The 22077-nt window shown below is 44.4% G+C and overlaps 1 protein-coding gene across 1 annotated transcript in view; it reads right to left on the bottom strand.

The window, feature by feature from the left end:
* ADCY1 (adenylate cyclase 1) overlaps nt 1-22077 on the bottom strand; it is a 1375168-nt gene that overhangs the window by 840258 nt on the left and 512833 nt on the right. The window contains exon 4 of the mRNA XM_069216207.1: nt 14271-14382. Within this exon, the coding sequence (XP_069072308.1) occupies nt 14271-14382 (112 nt within the window). The remainder of the gene's footprint in view (nt 1-14270; nt 14383-22077) is intronic.

The following is a 22077-nucleotide window of genomic DNA, read 5'->3' on the forward strand; positions in this document are numbered from 1 at the left end:
CTAGAGTGTTAGACTTTTTATCCTTGGTCTCCCTTAACGTTTTGACTCTGTTCTTCAGGTTGTTGATGTGTGATGGACTCTGATTTTACTGTTTTTGTTACTCTGGGCACTTTACCACTGCTAACCAGTGCTAAAGTGCAAGTGCTCCTTTACAAAATGTGTATGTAATTGGCTTATCCATGATTGGCATATTTGATTCACTAGTAAGTTCATAGTAAAGTGCACTAGAGGTGCCAGGGCCTATAAATAAAATGCTACTAGTGGGATTGAAGACTGGTTGTGCCACCCACATAAGAAGCTCTGTAATCATGTCTCAGACCTGCCATTGCAGTGTCTGTGTGTGCAGTTTTAACTGTAAATTTGACTTGGCAAGTGTACCCACTTGCCAGGCCTAAACGTTCCCTTTTCTTACATGTCAGACACCCCTAAGGTAGGCCATAGGAAGCCCCAATAGCAGGGTGCAGTGTATGGTGAAGGTAAGACATATAGGGCCTGATTACAACTTTGGAGGAGGTGTTAATCCTTCCCAAAAGTGACGGTAAAGTGACGGATATACCACGAGCCGTATTACGAGTTCCATAGGATATAATGGACTCGTAATACGGCTGGTGGTATATCCGTTACTTTAACGTCACTTTTGGGACGGATTAACACCTCCTCCAAAGTTGTAATCAGGCCCATAGTAATGTGTTTTATATGTCCTGACAGTGAAATACTGCTAAATTTGTTTGTCACTGTTGCGAGGCCTGTCCCTCTCATAGGTTAATATGAGGGCTACCTTTAAATATGGTTAAAGTGTAGATTCCCTTTAGGAGAGGATGGACATGTGGAGTTTGGAGTCTCTGAGCTCACAATTTAAAAATACATCTTTTAGTAAAGTAGATTTTAAGATTGTGTGTTTGAAAATGCCACTTTTAGAAAGTGAGCATTTTCTTGCTCATACCATTTCTGTGACTCTGTCTGTTTGTGGATTCCCTGTCTGGGTAAGTCTGACAGTTGGGCTGGTTGCACCTCACACTAGACAGTGACACAAAGGGAGCTGGGTGTAGTCTGCATTTCCTGATGAGCCATCTGTGCTAGGAGGGAGGGGAGAAGTGGTCACTTACACCTGAAAGGGCTGTGCCTGTCCTCACACAATGCAGTCTCCAACCCTCTGGTGAGTGTCTGGGGACTGGCCTGGGCAGGGCAGGATTTCACATTCAAGAGAGACTTTGCTTTGAAGTAGGCCTACTTCAAAGGAGAAATTGGGTATAAGAAGGGCACCCAAAACTCATACTTTAGAACACTTCTGGAAACCAAGAGGAAACTCTGCCTGGAGAAGAGCTGAGGAAGAAGAGCTGCCCTGCCTGTGACTGTGCTTTGTGGCGCTATCCTACAGTTGCTGCCAGAGTAAGAGGGCAAAGACTGGACTTTGTGTGCCTTCCATCTTGAGAAGAAATCTCCAAGGGCTTGATTTAGAGCTTCCCTCCTGTTGTTTGAAGTCTCAGGGACAGCAAAGGCTTCTCTCTGCCAGCACCTGGAGTCTCTGGAGAGACTCCTACTCTGCCCTGTGGTGCCATTCCAGATCCTGGGACCCTGAAGGGAGAGGCTGGCAGCCCAAGAGTGAGATATCCACGCACAGAGTGCCGTGCGGGGAAAAGTTCGACGCAACTCCGATCTGCGGTTGAAGAAATGACGCGCCGCCAGCTCTGCGGCTGAAAATCGACGCTCGCCAGAAACACAACTGAAGAATCGAGACACGGAGCTGGAAAAACAATGCGCATGATGGAAACTCGGAGATCGAAACCCACGCTGCGTGGTTTTTGAATCATTGTGCGCCTGGATTTCCGACGTGAGTACAGCTGGGCATGTAAAAACAATGCAAGGCCTGCCCGGACCCGAGTGCTGACTGGATTGACACATCGCTCTCCTGCAGACAGAAGAAACAACGTGCCCTGACCCGACGAAAGGAGAAACGATGCAAGGTCTTGCTCGTGAGTGAAATAGATGCAGACTTGCCCGTGTGGGGTTATTTTTGACGCACGCAAGGTACTTTTTCACGCTAACATTGTTATTGTGTGTTTAAAACTACTAAAATACTCTTTTTGGCTTTTTAATTGATAGCTTGGCTTGGGTATTGTGGATTTTTGCCATTTTGGTCTTGTTTTGGTTAGATACATATTTCCTATTTTTCTAAACTGGTGTTGTGTCATTTTGTAGTGTTTTCATTACGTTACTGTGTGTGTTGGTACAAATACTTTACAACTAGCACTCTGAAGTTAAGCCTACTGCTCTGCCAAGCTACCAAGGGGGTAAGGAGGGGTTAGCGGAGGGTGATTCTTTTTTACCCTAACTAGAGTGAGGGTCCTTGCTTGAACAGGGGGTAACCTGACTGTCAACCAAAGACCCCATTTCTAACATTGGTGATCAGCGGTTGGGATATGGACTTGTATTTGTACTTGACATACAATAATTAAGTGTACACTACTGTTTTGAGTGCAGACCACTACGTGCCCACATAATACTTGTTTGGTGATCTTTGATTTTTCTCTTTTGCTTAGATTTTTCCCTACATCCATTTTTGTGGTAATCTTTGATTGACTTCTGAACTTCATGTGGTAACTTTTCTGCTTTTTGGAACTTTGCACTTTTTTTTACTTTTCATCATGTCCCAATCTGGAGATGCATCAGTTGGAGCTACTTTTGACCTGGAGAAATTGGATAGTTATACCAAGACTCAGCTAAAGCAGTTCTGTAAAAGTTTTGACTGTCCCATGAAGAGCTCATCCAAGAAGGAAGAGCTGAAAAAGGCGCTGAGGGCCTGGGTGACAGCCAAGAGCACTGAAGGCCACACAGAGGATGAGGAGGATGAGGAGTCCATACACAATGATATTCTGGGTGGGCCTGTTATGTCCAGGGAGAGGGTTTCCAGGGTGGGTAGCAGTGTCTCATCTAAGGGTCTGACCCCTGAAGAATTGCAGGACAGACAGGCAGAAAGGGAGCACCAGAGGGAGTTGGAGAAAATGAGGATAGCCATTGAAGAGAAAAAGTTGTTGTTGGCTCATGAGCTCAGCTTGAGGGAGCTGGATCAGAGGAGCCAGTCTAGTAGGGATGGTGGCAGCCACATCACAGTGCAGCCTGAAAGGAGGGTGCACATTCCTAAAGATCTTGTGAGGGATTACAAAAGGGAGGATGACATATACTTGTGGTTCAAGGGGTTATGAGTCTGCTCTCCATATGAATCTGATCCCTGAAGCTCACTCGGGGGTGGGTCTGTGGAAGCACTTTGAGGTAGAGAAGAGGGATACACTGACAGCCTTAGGGGATGCTCAGAATCTCACCTACTCTAGTATGAAGGATGCCTTGCTTACAAGGTATGGTCTTACCCCTGTGCAGTACAAGGATACGTTTAGGTCCTACAAGAAGAAGGAATCCGCAACATGGTTGGAATGTGTTGATTCTTATTGCAGGTCACTGGATGGTTGGGTGAAGGGCAGTAGGGAAACAGTTATACAGTTTATGTTTTCCAGAGCTGCGCCAGCACCTGATTGAAAGCAAGCTGACTGACCCCAGGAAGTTTGCGCAGGAAGCTGACTGCCGGGAGAGCACCAGGGTCCAGAAGAGGTATGGGGGAGACCACACCAAGGGTGGGCAGGGTCCCTCTCAGAAGAAAGGGGGGCAAGGGTAAACAGGGTGAATTCTCTAAAGGGCCCCAAACTGAATCCCAGGGTAAGGATTCCCAACCCTCCAGTGAGAAGAAGCCATGGTTCTCCAAAGGGAAGCCAGTAGCAGGTGGTCCCCAAAGTAAGTGTAAGTGCTATGCATGTGACCAGGTGGTTCATATGAGGGGGAACACCAAATGCCGCAAAATTACACCAGCACCCACTTGTGTGCCGCACCAGGGTTTGGCCAGTGTAGCTCTTGGGGAGGAGTTGGTTTCAGGTGGGTGGGAGCCAGCTGAGATGACCCTTGTCTCACTAAGGGGCAATGAGATGGTTCAGAGAACCCTCGTGCCTAAGAACACTATGAAGAACAGGCAGTGGGTGACCATTAATGGACAGAGGGTGGAGGCTCCGAGAGACATAGGAGCCAGCGTGACTATAGTCAGGAGTCAGCTGGTGTCTGAGGAGCAGATAGATCCTAGGGTACTTCACCAAGTAGATGCAGTGGACAACTCAGAGCACCTGTGCAGAGTGGTGCAGGTTACCTTTGAATGGGGGGGTTCTCAGGTTCCTTGAAGGTAGCTGTGAGTCCAACCATACCTGTTGATTGTTTACTAGGCAATGACCTGGAAGATTCCCCTTGGAAGGAGGTGGAACACAGGCCTCACTTGGAGATGTTGGGTCTGCTTGGGTGGGTATGCGTATCCACCCAGTCAGTGGCAGCCTGTCAGGGTAATCAAGAGCCCCTGGAGCCTGAAACAGTGGCCCAGGGGACAGCCAAGAAGAGGAAGGGCAGGAGGCGCGGGAAACCGGCTCCAGAAGTTCCCACAGTCTGGGGAGGAGGTGGAGCCTGAGGGTGACGATCTGGAGCCTACAGGGGAACAGGTAGCTGAACTGAGGGAGGTCCCTGAGATGTCGCAGTGGCAGCAGGAAGGGGGCCCACCATGGAAGCATTCTATGCAGCACAGAAGACATGCCCTACTCTGGAGGATTTGCGGCAGCAGGCTGGAGGCCAGGCGGGTGGCAAGGAGCCAGGATCACACCTGATTTACTGGGAGGATGGCCTCTTGTATAGCGAGCCTAAGGTTCCTGAGCCTGGGTCAGCCCGTGTGCTGGTGGTACCCCAGTGCTTCAGGGCCTTCCTACTAGGGTTGGCTCATGATGTGCCTTTAGCTGGAGATTTGGGGCAGGACAAGACCAATGAGAGGCTTGTCACACAGGTTTACTGGCCCCTAACGAGCAGGCACTCAGATGCACATTGAAGGTCTTGTCAGACTTGCCAGGCAAATGGCAAGAGTGGGAGGAAATGTAAGGCTCCCCTCCAGCCTTTGCCTGTTGTCAGTACTCCCTTTGAGAGGGTAGGCATTGACATTGTGGGGCCTCTGGATCCCAACACAGCCATGGGCAACAGGTTTATCCTGGTCTTGGTGAACCATGCCAGCCGGTACCTAGAAGCCATTCCTTTGAGATCAATCACTTCCCCTTTGGTGGGTCATGCTTTGATGGGGGGTTTTACCCGCATGGGGTTCCCCAAGGAAGTAGTATCTGATAGGGGTACCAACTTCATATCCACGTATATGAAGTCTCTGTGGAAGGAGTGTGGGGTAACCTACAAGTTCACCACCCCTTACCACCCCCAAAGTAATGGTCTGGTTGAGAGATTCAACCTCACCTTAAAAGGCATGATCATGGGCCTATCAGAGCCCTTGAGGCAGAAGTGGGATGTCCTCTTGCCAAGCCTTCTGTTCGCCTACACGGAGGTGCCTTGAAAGGGACTTGGGTTTAGTCCCTTTGAGCTGATTTATGGCCACTCTGTGAGGGGACCTTTGAGTCTGGTTAAGGAAGCTTTGGAGAAAGCTCCTAGTAAACCCCACCCCAGGATGTATTCAGTTACATGCTGGCTTTGAGAAACCAGACTGCCCACTTCAGGAGTCTCGCACAGGAGAACCTGGAAGCAAGCCGGGAGGACATGGAACGCTGGTATGACCAGAATGCCACTCTGGTCGAGTTTCAACCTGGAAACAAAAGTGTGGGTAATGGCACCAGTGGAGCCTAGGGTGCTCCAGGATAAGTGGACTGGGCCATTTGAGGTGGTGGAGTGCAAGAGCGCAGTCACCTACCAGGTGGAATTGCAGTCTCCAAGGAACCCTTTAAGGGCCCTGCATGTCAACCGCCTCAAACCTTACTTTGAGCGGACTGAACTGTCCATGCTCCTTGTGACAGATGATGGGGTCGAGTAGGAGAGTGAGCCTTTTCCTGACCTCCTGTCTACAGGAGAAAAATATTGGTCAGTGGAGGGAGTGATCCTCTCCCCCTCCCTGACTGAGGAGCAGCAAGGTGACTGTTGCCACATGTTGGGACAGTTTTCCTCACTGTTTTCCCTGATCCCAGGAGTCACACACTTGTGCACACATGATGTGGACACTGTGAACAGTACACTAATTAAACAGAAGGTTTACAGGGTGACTGACAGGGTCAGGGCATGCATTAAGGATGAGGTATCCAAAATGCTTGCCCTAAGAGTTATTGAGCACTCCAGCGGTCCTTGGGCCAGCCCAGTGGTATTGGTCCCAAAGGCTGCTGCAACTGGTGCCACTCCAGAACTTAGGTTCTGTGTGGACTACCGGGGACTCAATGCGGTCAGCAAGACTGACGCACACCCCATCCCCTGAGCTGATGAGCTCATTGACCGGTTATGCACTGCCAAGTACCTCAGTGCATTTGATTTAACATCTGGGTACTGGCAGATTGCCTTAACTGAGGAGGCCAAGGAGAGGTCAGCATTCTCTATGCCAGATGAACACTTTCAATTTAAAGTGATGCTATTTAAGATGAAAAATGCCCTGTCACCTTTCAGAGGTTGGTCAACTAGATGTTGGCTGGGCTGGATGAGTTCAGTGCCGCCTACCTGGATGACATTGCTGTGTTTAGTTCCACATGGGAGGAACACCTGCAACACCTCTGGAGAGTGTTAGAGGCCCCGCAGAAGGCAGGTCTCACTATTAAGGTGAAAAAGTGTCAAATAGGGCAGTGTTCTGAGGTGTACATGGGACACCAGGTGGGGGAGTGGCCAGGTGGCACCCCTACAGCCTAAGATTGACCCAATTCTGGCTTGGGAGTCCCCCAAGACCCAGACTGAAGTGAGAGCCTTTTTAGGTCTCACAAGATACTACAGGAGGTTTGTTGAGGGATATGGTACCATTGTTACCCCCTTAACTGAGTTGAATTTGAAGAAACAACCCAGGAAAGTGATCTGGACAGAGGCTTGCCAGAACGCTTTTGATGCCCTGAAGGCTGCCATGTGCACAGCACCTGTGCTGAAGCCACCTGACTACTCCAAGAAGTTTGTTGTGCAAACAGACACCTCAGAGCATGGTATTGGAGCAGTACTCTCATAGCTTGATGAAGAGGTCCTATATATTCCCGTAGAGTTCATTAGCAGATGGTTACTACCCAGGGAACGTAAGTGGAGTGCCATAGAATGTGAAGCGTTTGCTGTGGTCTGGACACTGAAGAAGCTTAGACCCTACTTGTTTGGGACTCACTTCTGAGTTCAGACCGCCCACAGGCCCCTCAGATGATCAATGCAGATGAGGGGTGAGAATCCAAAACTGTTGAGGTGGTCCATTTACCTACAGGGGATGGACTTTACGATGGAACACCATCCTGGTACAGAGCACGCCAATGCTGATGGTCTGACCAGGTTCTTCCGCCTTAGTGATGAGAACTCCCATGAGGTTGGGTAGCTGCTCCCCACATTCAGCTGGGGGGGACACGTGTTAGACTATTCATCCTTAGCATGGTCTCCCTTAACTTTTTGCCTCTGTTCCCCAGGTTGTTGATGTGTGCTGGACTCTGATTTTACTGTTTTTGTTACTCTGGGCACTTTACCACTGCTATCCAGTGCTAAAGTGCAAGTGCTCCTTTACAAAATGTGTATGTAATTGGCTTATCCATGATTGGCATATTTGATTCACTAGTAAGTCCCTTGTAAAGTGCACTAGAGGTGCCAGGGCCGGTAAATCAAATGCTACTAGTGGGCCTGCAACATTGGTTGTGCCACCCACATACATAGCTCTGTAATCATGTCTCAGACCTGTCATTGCAGTGTCTGTGTGTGCAGTTTTAACTGTAAATTCGACTTGGCAAGTGTACCCACTTGCCAGGCCTAAACCTTCCCTTTTCCTACATGTCAGACACCCCTAATGTAGGCCCAAGGTAGCCCCAAGGGCAGGGTGCAGTGTATGGTTAAGATAGGACATATAGGCCCTCATTTCAACCTCAGCAGTCTTTTCCAGAGACCGCCAAGGTTCCGCCAGGCGGAAGACCGCCGGTGTTGGCGGTCTTCCGCAAACCATATTATGACTGCTGGCGACCCTCCGCCCTTTTTTGGATGGCGAGCCACCAGCAGCCATACTGTCGGTCGGCGGTGTAGTGGAGGCTGCTCCACCGTCACCGCCACATCATCAGAACACCGCCCACCGTAATACGACTCAGTATTCAGCGTGACGGTGTTCTGGTGACAGGGTGCTGGTGGCGGAGCTGCCCCCATGGAGTGTGTAGATGGTTGTGTATGTATGCGGGGGGTGTAATGTGTGTAGGGTAAATGTAACGTGTATGTATGTGTGCATGTGTGCATGTATGTGTGAGCGTGCACGAAGGGGGTGTGTGGGTATGTTTGGGAGGTTTTATGGGGGTCGGGTGGGGAGGGGATCCTACTACCTTTAGGGGGTGGTAGGGGGTCATGGGTGTTGGGGGTGGACTCAGGGGAGGGGGAAGAGGGAGACCCCAATCAGTGCCAGGGACGAATTCCCTGGCACTAATGGTGCATACTGCCATGGATTTCGTGGCGGTTGAAAACCCCACGAAATCCATGGCGGTATGCAGGGTCCTGATATAGCCGGCGGACTAGTGACGGTCTCTGGACTGGAGACCGTTGTCTCCAGCCTGGCGGTCGTTAACGCCATGGCGGACGGTGCGGGACATTGGCGGTTTGGCATGTCATAATGGGGCGGTAATGACCGCCGGCCTGATTACGGTCTTACCGCCCTTTTTGCAGGGTTGTAATGAGGGACATAGTAATGTGTTTTATATGTCCTGACAGTGAAATATTGCTAAATTTGTTTTTCACTGTTGCAAGGCCTGTCCCTCTCATAGGTTAATATTGGGGCTACCTTTAAATATGATTAAAGTGTAGACTCCCTTTGGGAGCAGATAGGCACATAGAGTTTGGGGTTTCTGAGCTCACAATTTAAAAATACATCATTTAGTAAAGCTGATTTTAAGATTGTGTGTTTGAAAATGCCACTTTTAGAAAGTGAGCATTTTCTTGCTTATACCATTTCTGTGACTCTGCCTGTTTGTGAATTCCCTGTCTGGGTCAGTTTGACAGTTGGGCTGGTTGCACCTCACACTAGACAGTGGCACAAAGAGAGCAGGGCTGTAGTCTGCATTTTCTGATGAGCCATCTGTGCTAGGAGGGAGGGGAGAAGTGGTCACTTACACCTGAAAGGGCTGTGCCTGTCCTCACACAATGCAATCTCCAACCCCTTGGTGAGTGTCTGGGGAATGGCCTTGGCAAGGCAGGATTTCACATTCAAGAGAGACTTTGCTTTGAAGTAGGCCTAATTGGAAGAAATTGGGAATAAGAAGGGCACCAAAAACCACAGACTTTAGAACACTTCTGGAAATCAAGAGGAACCTCTGCCTGGAGAAGAGCTGAAGAGCTGAGGAAGAAGAGCTGCCCTGCCTGTGACTGTGCTTTGTGGAGCTATCCTGCAGTTGCTGCTTCTGCCAGAGTAAGAGGTCAAAGAGTGGACTTTGTGTGCCAACCATCTTGAGAAAACATCTTCAAGGGCTTGATTTAGAGCTTGCCTCCTGTTGTTTGAAGTCTCAGGGACAGCAAAGACTTCTCTCTGCCAGCACCTGGAGTCTCTGGAGAGACTCCTACTCTACCCTGTGGTGCCCATCCAGTTCCTGGAACCCTGAAAGGAGAAGCTGGCACCCAAGAGTGAGAAATCCACTCACAGAGCGCTGTTCGGGGAAAAGATCGACGCAACTCCGATCTGTGGCTGAAGAAACGAAGTGCCGCCAGCTCTGCAGCTGAAAATTGACGCTCGCCGGAAAAGTAACTAAAGAATCGACTCACGCAGCTGGAGAAACGACGTGCAGCATCGCTGACGGAAACTCGGAGATCGAAACCTGCGCTGCATGTTTTTTTAATCATCGTGTGGCTGTATTTCTGACTCAAGTACCGCTGGGTGTGTAAAAACAACGCAAGGCCTGCCCGGACCCGAGTGCTGACCAGATCAACGCATCGCTCTCCTGCAGAGAGAAGAAACAACGCACCCGATGAAAGGAAAAACGATGCAAGGTCTTGTGAGTGAGTGAAATCGACACATCGCAAGCTCGTGAGGGGTTATTTTTGACGCACCCAAGCTACTTTTTCACGCTAACAGTGTTAGTGTGTGTTTAAAAAACTGCTTAAAGACTCTTTTTGGCATTTTAATTGATAGCTTGGCTTGTGTGTTGTGGATTTTTGTCATTTTGGTCTTGTTTTGGTTAGATAAATATTTCCTACTTTTTCTAAACTGGTGTTGTGTCATTTTGTAGTGTTTTCATTAAGTTTCTGTGTGTGTTGGTACAAATACTTTAAACCTAGCACTCTGAAGTTAAGCCTACTGCTCTGCCAAGCTACCAAGGGGGTAAGCAGGGGTTAGCTGAGGATGATTCTCTTTTACCCTGACCAGAGTGAGAATCCTTATTGAACAGGAGGTAACCTGACTGTCAACCAAACACCCCATTTCTAACATAATACATTTTTAGAGATGTGTAATACCCCATTTGCCCCCCTGAGGCTCTATCTCTTTGATATCAGTACAAATGTCTGAGGGCAATTTATCCTTAAACTGTGTTTCAATGGCACAACAATCCTCTGTTTTTTTAAATTACAACCTGAAGGTCAAGCACTAATGACTAAATTGTTCTCAGTGGTGTAGCAAGGGGGCCATGGGCTCCGGTGCAAACAATGAAAATGTCCTCCTCTCCCTTCATGAATGTGCAGTGCCTTCAAAATATTTTTCTTATAAGGTGAATAAAAGAAAAATATATATTTGCTGTCTATCAAAATGTTGCTCTACGTACCTTATAAACAGCTGAATTCAAGGTTACTGAATTGAACCATATTTAAAACAGATAATACTGTATATCGCACAGAACAATGAGGCTACTGCTTTAAAACACAGAGGAAACTGCAATGGATTACACAATTTTCACAGACCTTGAACAATTTAAATATATAATATAAGCAAATGAAAAGAAATGTTTTTAGTGTTAAGATGTTTAGAATCACCAGGGATAAGAAACATTTTCAAGTACATATCAGCCTTCTGCTTAGAAAAATAAATGGTTTTAAACCTTTCTTCTTTAGCATAATATTACCCAATGCAGGCACATTTAGGCCCATATTTATGAAAAATTGCATTTAATTTAACGCGAGCAAACGCCATTCCCTAATGCCCTCCATGTACCATATTTAAACAAGCATTTACAATGCATCGGGTCTCGCGTTTGCTCGTGTTAGAGCCGATCGCATTGTAAACTCCTAACCCGACTTTTCACCTATCGGGCAAAAGTGCATTTATGCACGTAACCCGAAAAAGTGAAATCAAGTAGGTAAAGCGCTCGACTTCTGCCAAGCGAGATCGGGCTCGTAAATTAGTTTAAAAAAAAGTCCACGAGCCCGATGGAAAACAGCGAGCCTCGCATGTTTTCTGTACTTGGTCGCTGCGCTCGAGGAGGGCTAGCCACCGGAAAAGGCATGACATATGTGTGCCTTCGACTAAGGAAAGCAAGCCGATTTAATTAGGGAAGCCCACAAAACAATAAAAAGCACTGAAATGAAGTTGCCAGGGCTCGGAGCCCTTTTCTAAATACATAAGAGTCTCCCTGCTATACGCATGTGCGAGCGCATGCAAAGCAGGCTCGACCCTAAAAATGATGCACATTGGCGCTAAAGAGTGGCTAACGTCTCAAAAAATGACGCTAGCTGGTGACGGATGACATTAGGGGAAATGTCGCTAGTAGGCTGATTAGCGGAAAAATATCTGCTGCTAGTCAGCCTAGTGTTAATTTTTGATGCACAAGCAGCCAAAAAATGGCTCCTGTCTAAGTACAGACAGGATTCTTTACCACACCACAGGGGACCAGGGTTCCCCGGGCAAGCCCAACATACCCAGTGCAAGGCCCCATGTAAAAGGCCCCCATTGGCACACCCCACACATACACTTCCCTGCAACTTACCTAAGATGGGCTCCCTCCTGCAGTGTCCCTGTGGTGTGGGTGGTGGTGATGGGGTGAGGGGTGTGTTGGGGTGGGCATCTATGTGCCCATCCCATTGTATTATCCAATGGAAATGGGCCTTCCTGCAATTTGACACCTGGTCTGACCAGGAGTTAAATTTTTACACTAATCGGGCTAAGTGCCATTATTTAGGCCTTCCTGCTAGTTGTGCGTCATTTCTGCATCGGGAGTTAAATATGGCACTGGGGGGGCTAGCGTCATTTTTAGGAAGAGAACACCTACCTGGCAGCTCATTGACGCAAGGTGGGTTGGGGCTTCCTAGAAATGGCGCTTACTCCAATATTTTGACACTAGACTGATCTAGCGTAAAAATATAAACATAGAGTTAGGTTAGCGCCAGCTTAGCATCAAAATAAATTACGCTAAGGTGGTGCTAACTTTCTATAAGTATGGGTCTTAGGGAGCTAGAAGAACATTCTTGTTTTTCACTAGACCTCTGTTATCATCACAAGCAGCTGTTATGGGAATAAGGCATAGCGATATGTGGGTTGATACTCTAATGGGGTTTGTCTCAGAAACTTGTTGCACATTTCCTGGATCAATATTTTCCGAATAGGAGCCAATCCAAATTCAGGTGTTTTTTCGGTAGTGTACAGCTGCCTGATTTACAATCTGTCTTTAATCCCACTGAAGTGAACAGCCTGGACTTCAGGCTTGTGTTTAACTATGCATGAGTAAGAAATTGATAAATGCCTTGCACAAGGCACACAAAAACTCCCTTCCCATGCCTGATTGTGGATCATGATTGATCATGTATGCACTGCTAGGCTTTTGACTGTGCTCCCATTTGAGATTTTCACTGAAAACTGAAGCCATTTGTCCAGGGGCTCCCGCGCTACTGTTGCTATATATAATACATTTAGTCCAGTTTCAGAAACATTGGTAGGATGAGAGTGTATCTGACAATTGAGGAATGTTGCATGCCTACATCCATTGGTGGGCGATTTGCTTTAAAGCAGACTTAAAGAATATTGTATGATCTTTCTGAAAGCAGCGCTGAGTTTTACCATTTTTAAAGAAATAGATAGATTGGTTTAACACCCCGCCCCTCACTATTGTGTTGTGATGTTTGATAATCTTAGTAAATGTATTTCTAAAGAGGTTAATATTTGTACTTTTCACTTGTTCCTAGGACTGCACATTCCTCTCTCAGTGAATAGGTGGAATAATCCGTTATTTGTGATAACAGATTCCCATAAGAAGTTCCTTGGGCTTGGTTATGTCGGAGAATATTCCCTCCTCTTGCCAAGAACCCCATATTTGAAATGGCTTAATTCTCTATAGACTAGCATCAGAAGAGCTCTTATTTTCACCAGACGCAGAAGAAATTGCTCCCCCTTTCACTGATTGACTGCTGAGCCTGCTTTTCAGCTATGTGAACAGGAAAGAGAACACATTCAAAGAAGTATAGGAAGGTTATGTGATGAAATTACACGGAACGGTAATGTGAAATGTAATAGATTTAAACCAAACCTCTTCAAATTTGGGAATACCATCTGACTACAAAGAGGTAAGTACTGCTCACTTATGCCACGTTGTGCCGCCTCGGCTCATGCGCTAACGCTGAGAAATTCAAAGGCAAAATGCATGTGCTTTAGAAAGTGGATTTATATGAAGACGTGAACACGGCTGTGCAATACTGTACATGTTAATGAAACAGCCCCTGAATTCAAGTACTCCGCACTGTTTTAAGTAGTTTAATAGTTACTGAGAGCGGCCACCCTAACTCCTAATTGTATGCATTTACTAAACTGAATAGTAACAGCTAGATTTTTACTTTTTTGTGTGTTTTTCAAAATGTTCGCTTGGTCTGAATTTCTCAATTAATTTAAACCATTTGATGGTGAGGGAAAAAGTTTGGTTCTGTACATATATCCTGGCCCAGCTGTAATGACTGTTGGCCAACACAGCATCCAATGTGTCACAAGCTACGTCACTGTCACTGTCAGCAAAAAGAAAGCAAAAAATACCAAGCTGGTGTGTGTGACATTAAACCAGACAGGTTTTTGATTGAAAGACTGAATTATAATAACCATAATAATTATTGTGTCAGTCAGAGAGCGTAGCAGACAGAGCGCCAACCCAATTTGTCTTTAAATTCTGCAATGAAGAATTGCACTGCCAAATCTCCAAATGTGCATAAGTGAATTAATTGAACAATACACGCTCTTGATTCATTGTCTGCACAAAATGAAAGAGTTTAGCAATCAATCTTGTATAATTTAACCAAACACAGAAATATATAGCAATATAAAGGCGCCTGCTTACGGTAGCCAGCTCATCAAACTTTCCAAAGAGTTCATTCAGAAGCTTCACCAGCTCCTGAGCAGTGCACTGCGATGCCAAACTAGTGAAGCCCACAATGTCAGCGAATAAAATGCTGAAAGAAAAGCAAAGAAGCATTAATAGTGCTGCATATTCCAACAGGTGCCAATATATTTGCAAAGTGCACTAATACCATACTTGCAGCAAAAATACTTGATACTTTTTCCATGCAGATATAGGTCCCTTTCATGGCGGGATCCATTGCCTCAGAGCAGAGGACCGGTTTTTATGTGCCAACTGTTCTTAAAGTGAATTTAACTTAATATTTTTCTAAGTTAACACATTATTTTAAAGACCATAGCTCAGAATAAGAAAGCAAGACATGCTCACTCTTTCTGAGCATTACTGTCTGAAAATTAAGTTCTAACTTGCATACCTAGCCTGTTGTTGAGGGTGGAGGTGATCTGCCCCACCACAGTTTTTCCAATGCAATAAGAGTTTGTTAGGCTAAGCAAAGGTTGTCCTGACAGATGCTCTTCATGTTCGGGTCAGGCAGCCAGGTACTGTACAGGCCCTAAATGTGCAGGTATCTGGCTGCCTGAGCCAAACTTTGCTGGGCTGAAGATTACACTGCTGTGTGGGTGTGGCTTCCTCAGCCCTTCAAAGCACCTCTAGGTCCTCCCACTCATGATGAATGGGTATATCACCAATAGCCTCTGACCAGGGCACTTCAGTTTTATTTCTGAAGTGCCCAGGCTGAGTGCCCATCAGTGACACTTATTACAGAGAGGGGTCAGATTCAGCTAGTATCAGTGACCCCATCCCACTCGGTGAATATAAAAAAAAGGTCCTCCTCTCATTGATTGATCATGACAAGGTCAGCCACTGAGAGGAGGGGCAGTGAGATTTTCTGTCCACCCCCAAGCCTGCAGGAACCACCAACGCTTCCATCCTGTGATCCAAGTTCACCTCCAGCCTGGTAAGTATATATTTTTATCAATGTTATGTGTGTGACGGTATGAATGTGTAACTGTGGTTGTATGCTGGGAATGGGTGCGCATTTGTGTATGTGCTTGTGAATGGTGGGTGTATATGTGCGCACTTGTGAATGGATGGAGGTGAGTGAGTGTGTATGTGGATGGCTTATGAATGTGCACATGTAGAAGAGAGTGCTAACTTAGACATAGGCTAAACAAATTCACATTACTAATTGCAAGCACATTAAAACAGGCCCTCGGCTATGTGTGGAAGTAGGGGAACCAATCATGATACTACCCACAAAGAGAAAACCATTTATAAAACTCTATACTGATAAATTATCATTGCTGTAGTGTTAGCATGGCATAGTTATGCACCCTTATCAAAGTAGGTATGGTAATTCACATATGTTGTACCACCCCCCGGGAACTACTCATTTAACAGATTAATGTTTTCCTCTTTGCAGCATTATTCCCCATTCCAAATTCCAAAGTTTGCAAAGGTGCAAATAAACAGTAATAATTCGGGTTTCCACCATTTTGATGTGTCAAAATGTGTGCAGGGAATAATGACGTGTGTCAGTGTGGTATTTCCACTTCACTTGATTTGGGTGCAAATGTATTAAGTGCATAATGTATTTTTTTAACAAATGGTTTCATGTTCTAGCCAATTGCTCAATTTTAACCAGGTTCTTAGAACAAAATGAGCAATTGCTTGATGGTGGAACAAAATTCGGAAATGTGCCTCTTATTGTGCTTTTTTATATAAATATTTAAACATACTTGCAACACATTTATTAAATCAAAAGGAAAGTATTGTTTAGACATATCATTGTGAGACATAAGACCAACCTGTGCCTCTTTAAACTACTGCTGGATAGTCCCTCCTCTTTTATCTCACTCTTGCAGGTTCCTGTTTCTTCTTTGTCACATTTTTTCTGTATGTTTCTTTTTCCATTTTCAAAAATGATGGACCTCATTTACAAGCGCCTAGTGGCACTCTGCACCACCAAAGCATAATTTCTTTTAACGTTTCGGTGGTGCAGTGTGCCGGCCCATATTTACAAGACCACGCAAAGCCACCTTGCATGTCATTTCATGGCCTTGTAAATTGCCCCCCTTTCACGCATAACTCTGTGGCTTTGGGTGTTCCCAAGCAACACCCACGGAATCTGACACATTCGCAGATTTGCAAAGCTGGGAATGAGCTAGATTCCTACACCACATCAGGGGTGATGTTAAAGTGGTGCAATGGGGAGAAATGACATACTTTCTCACTCTTTTTTCTACTTTCTATGTGAGCTGCGTTTGCAGCACACATAGAAAGAGGAAAACACCATTAATGATTGTTTCTGTGCAGGAAGGTGTTCCTTCCTGCACAGAAACAATCATCCCAACATGTGTCAATCTAGTTTGTCATCCCAATAAAATGGGCGAGGGGTATTGTTATAGTATTTACAAACGTTATCAGTTGTCAAAGTAATCAACATTCAGCTTCAGGCAAGCACAAAAAGATTGTTCTGTATTTTTCATTGCTTAATGCTTGAAGGAACTTCCAGTAGGATTTCACTCTTGAAAAAATTATAAAATGACAATGTTTTTCCATGTAATAAGTTTAGAGGATACTCGTTTGTGAGAGGTAAAAGTTATCTGAATTTGTATAACCACTGTTTCTTTCCTTTCCTCCATCCTTTGTTCAGTCTTTTGTACTCCTTTCCTTCCTTTATTCTTTTGATAATTATTTCTGTCTTTTTTCATATTTCTTTCTTTTTTATTCATCCTTCCCTCACTCAATTCTTTCTTTTTACCCACCTATCCATTCCCTTCTTCGAATTAATTTGTCCATCAGTCTTTTCATCATCCACTCATCCATGAATGCATTCATATATCAATCTGCAATCATCCATCTTTTCCTCCTTCCATGTTCTGTTGTTCTATTTGTTCCCCCACCCCACCGGCCATCCTACTATTCTTTTAAATTGATATTGAGGAGTTTTGGACTGGGGACTAGCAGACTTTGGTTAAAGTAAAAAAACCTAGAAACAAAATGTAAATATGTTATGCTAGTTAGATTTATCAAGTGGTACTCAGCCCCACACAGGCAGCTAAAGTTAATGGTTCATGATGCCCCTGTCTACCTGTAATATCTGTGGCTTCCACATAACTTATTCCTCTGCTGCCAGAAATCATAGGCCAGGACTTCCAGCACAATGGGGCACACAGTTTCTGCTTGGCTCCCCCTGTATTTCCCTACTGCCAATCAGGGCTAGGAAAGCTAGGATATAAAGTGCACGCAGACTTAAGTGCTATCAGTGTTTGGTAGAACACCCAGGTACAGGGATTGGCTTGAGAGTTAAATAAGACAGCACATTATTCTTTGTGAAGGGCAGATGGGCAATAAAAACTTTTAAATTACTTCCTGGACTCTGGTGCAGTGGAGAATTTCCTGTTGCCTTTGATGTCACAGTGTTGATCTATATGTGACCATAGCAAAAACATAATTCGTGAATTAATGCTAAACTAATGCAAAGTGATGCACTCGAAGTCAATAATAAAGTGTACCCAGTATAGTGTTAAGAGATAATATACTGTGTGGTATAACCATACAGGGAGTGCAGAATTATTAGGCAAGTTGTATTTTTGAGGATTAATTTTATTATTGAACAACAACCATGTTCTCAATGAACCCAAAAAACTCATTAATATCAAAGCTGAATATTTTTGGAAGTAGTTTTTAGTTTGTTTTTAGTTTTAGCTATGTTAGGGGGATATCTGTGTGTGCAGGTGACTATTACTGTGCATAATTATTAGGCAACTTAACAAAAAAAAATATATACCCATTTCAATTATTAATTATTACCAGTGAAACCAATATAACATCTCAACATTCACAAATATACATTTCTGACATTCAAAAACAAAACAAAAACAAATCAGTGACCAATATAGCCACCTTTCTTTGCAAGGACACTCAAAAGCCTGCCATCCATGGATTCTGTCAGTGTTTTGATCGGTTCACCATCAACATTGCGTGCAGCAGCAACCACAGCCTCCCAGACACTGTTCAGAGAGGTGTACTGTTTTCCCTCCTTGTAAATCTCACATTTGATGATGGACCACAGGTTCTCAATGGGGTTCAGATCAGGTGAACAAGGAGGTCATGTCATTAGATTTCCTTCTTTTATACCCTTTCTTGCCAGCCACGCTGTGGAGTACTTGGACGCGTGTGATGGAGCATTGTCCTGCATGAAAATCATGTTTTTCTTGAAGGATGCAGACTTCTTCCTGTACCACTGCTTGAAGAAGGTGTCTTCCAGGAACTGGCAGTAGGACTGGGAGTTGAGCTTGACTCCATCCTCAACCCGAAAAGGCCCCACAAGCTCATCTTTGATGATACCAGCCCAAACCAGTACTCCACCTCCACCTTGCTGCTTTCTGAGTCGGACTGGAGCTCTCTGCCCTTTACCAATCCAGCAACGGGCCCATCCATCTGGCCCATCAAGACTCACTCTCATTTCATCAGTCCATAAAACCTTAGAAAAATCAGTCTTGAGATATTTCTTGGCCCAGTCTTGACGTTTCAGCTTGTGTGTCTTGTTCAGTGGTGGTCGTCTTTCAGCCTTTCTTACCTTGGCCATGTCTCTGAGTATTGCACACCTTGTGCTTTTGGGCACTCCAGTGATGTTGCAGCTCTGAAATATGGCCAAACTGGTGGCAAGTGGCATCGTGGCAGCTGCACGCTTGACTTTTCTCAGTTCATGGGCAGTTATTTTGCGCCTTGGTTTTTCCACACGCTTCTTGCGACCCTGTTGACTATTTTGAATGAAACGCTTGATTGTTCGATGATCACGCTTCAGAAGCTTTGCAATTTTAAGAGTGCTGCATCCCTCTGCAAGATATCTCACTATTTTTGACTTTTCTGAGCCTATCAAGTCCTTCTTTTGACCCATTTTGCCAAAGGAAAGGAAGTTGCCTAATAATTATGCACACCTGATATAGGGTGTTGATGTCATTAGACCACACCCCTTCTCATTACAGAGATGCACATCACCTAATATGCTTAATTGGTAGTAGGCTTTCGAGCCTATACAGCTTGGAGTAAGACAACATGCATAAAGAGGATGATGTGGTCAAAATACTCATTTGCCTAATAATTCTGCACTCCCTGTATTAATTGCAATGTAAACATTGATTATGTTTTTATAACCATCCTCATGTTCTTGGAGAATGTTTACCCTTAAAACAATAGTTATTTTTATAACGTGTGTACTAATGTTGTTGGCTACTGTTGAGAAATGTAGTTACCCATCATATCCTTTTACATGTAATAACTGTTCTATTTGGTTTTATATTAACTGTAACATGAAGCTTAAATAAGAATGTAATTGACAATATATAGGGCAGAAGTCAACATGCATAGAATAGCATGAATTAGATGTGCAATTCTAATTCTGTGTAAGTTTGACTGTACTAGGTCTGAATTACCAAATAAGCGACACTATTCTCATTTTTCCTAATGTGTCATTTCATTGCAGGTGTTTTCACATGAAATGATAGTTTGGAAATATATGTGCTATTGTCTTATTCATAGAGAGCTGCGAAAACAACCTGGAAGAAGGTACATGGAGAGACCGAGAATGTGGAGACTGACGCTATTCATACATGTTGCAAAAGAGGTAAAGGAGGCCAAGGACAGCAACCTTCCCAGGGCTGTATTAGGAACGCACAATATTGTTGCAAGTTCCACAGTGAGAAGAGAAAAGATGAAACCTGAAGTGGTGTGATCAAAAGAGGTGTTTCCTGACTAAATTTGCGGTATTAACTAGGACTCTCACAAATCGATAGTAGGAGAGATTCACTTCGATTTGGAGAGGTACAGACCTCTTTCTCTTGCCCTGCATTTCCCCATGCTTTGCAGAGTGTGACTTAGGCTTGCACGGCACCTGATCCTTTGAGTAGGCTCTTGACTGAACTTTTGAAATGCTGACACTTTCTCTTTTTACCTACTTTCTGACTTCATTTTTTAGCTTCTTTTTGCCCCTGATGTCCTTTTTTGTTTTATATTAGCTTTTAACCTTTTCTTCTCATGTTTTGTGGTTAAATCTGTATTGACAACTGGAAATGTGTTTAGGGAACATTACTGGTTTGACCTTAGCTGGTTAAGATAGATGATTTCAACATGCAGTAATGTGAAAGAGAGATAACCAACTTGTGTTTTCAGAGCCTCACATTCTTCTGCTGGTATTTTGTATTGCATTTACTGAGTGCCTGGTATGCCACATGCAGACTAGATTACAGTTTTTCTGCCATTTTGGTTACCCGGTGGTAATATTGTATCTTTACAGTATTTTCTTGAGATTTGTTTACATGAACCCCAGTGTTAATGTGTAATATAACCCTTAACTATATTTCCTTATTTGGGGTTTTATTGTGTGGTCAAATTGATTATACTGAAAGTTAATTGTTGAATTATGCTTCGTTTAATCGATTGTCAATCCCTGCTCGGATGCCAAGATTCATCGACCTCAAATTAGAGCATGCCAAAAATGCTCCATCAACACCCTTCAGGTAGACCGCCAATCACGTAGTAAAAGGCCTGCAAGAAAACTGCCTACATATGTTTCTGTTATTTGTCGTAGTTCCTATTAGCGTGACAATGACAATACATCCCTGCCAAGGAGCAGAATGCAACCAACAGGGGTATAATGCAACACACGGTAGACAGAAGAGTGTCAATCGCCGCCCATGCTTTTATATATATTGATGAGTGATCGATTTTTACATGAGCAAAGTGAAAACCCACGTGAAGGAAAGTTATGTGCTGCTGTGAATAGCAATGGGGACCGCTTTGGTTTCTATCAGTTGCTATTCTACTGAGCGTTACGTCTATAAGATTTTATCTGAGCGTTATTCCCAACAAACCGTTTTAGGCATAGTACATGCACTTTAAAACTTTGTGAACAGCAACATTTGAGCATTTTGCTTTTTGCAGCTGCCAGAATTAAGTTCCAACCAAATCTGGGATTCAGAAAGTTACATTTGTGATTACCCGACCTTTCCTGATTTGTGCCTCCTTCCAAGCGTATTATATATGCCGGGTCTATGTATATAGTATAAGAGGGAAAATAAATAAACTCATGTGAATGTACACGGTATAGATTTTCGTTGAGTTTTCCATTCTTTCTAAATACCTTTTCTTCATCATGCATGCTGCTTTTATTCAGACATAGGTTAAGAAGTACAAAAACAGGTGGGAAGTGTATTGGAAATCTTTGTTAATAGCCAGTAAATTACAAATGTACGAATGTACAAATTACATTTTCCTTACCAATATCTTCTCACTTCTATTTGTGTCACCTATAAATGAAAAAAAATCACAGCCTTTCTGAAGCTCACGAGCCATGGACGACAGCTCTGCATTTGTAACTTACACACTTCACACTTCACACATGCACACTTATCACGATGCGATACCACTACTTTTCGCATGAACAAGGGAACCTCGCTCGTGCAACCAGTTATCTCTATATTTGTTCATCCGTAAACAACTCTCCTTTTTTATATGCCTATGATTTAATTTTTGCCACGAAAGTGACTTTGCTAAAAAACATTCCAGTAGAAACTCTTACAGTAAAGTGGATTTCTCAGAAATAATTTTATAGTTTTATTTCCACTGATGATAGAGCTAGTACTGTTCTTCATTGCACAAATGTTCCACAGACTCCTATTCCTGTGATGTCACAAGGCTGGTCAGTGTTGATTTAAACTTCTGTGTGAGAGGAAGGAAGCTCCTGCCATTAGCAAAACAGAATGGCGAAGGCATGGGCGGATTG

This window comes from Pleurodeles waltl, chromosome 2_1, assembly GCF_031143425.1.
Source record: "Pleurodeles waltl isolate 20211129_DDA chromosome 2_1, aPleWal1.hap1.20221129, whole genome shotgun sequence".
NCBI classification, from domain to species: Eukaryota; Metazoa; Chordata; class Amphibia; order Caudata; family Salamandridae; genus Pleurodeles; species Pleurodeles waltl.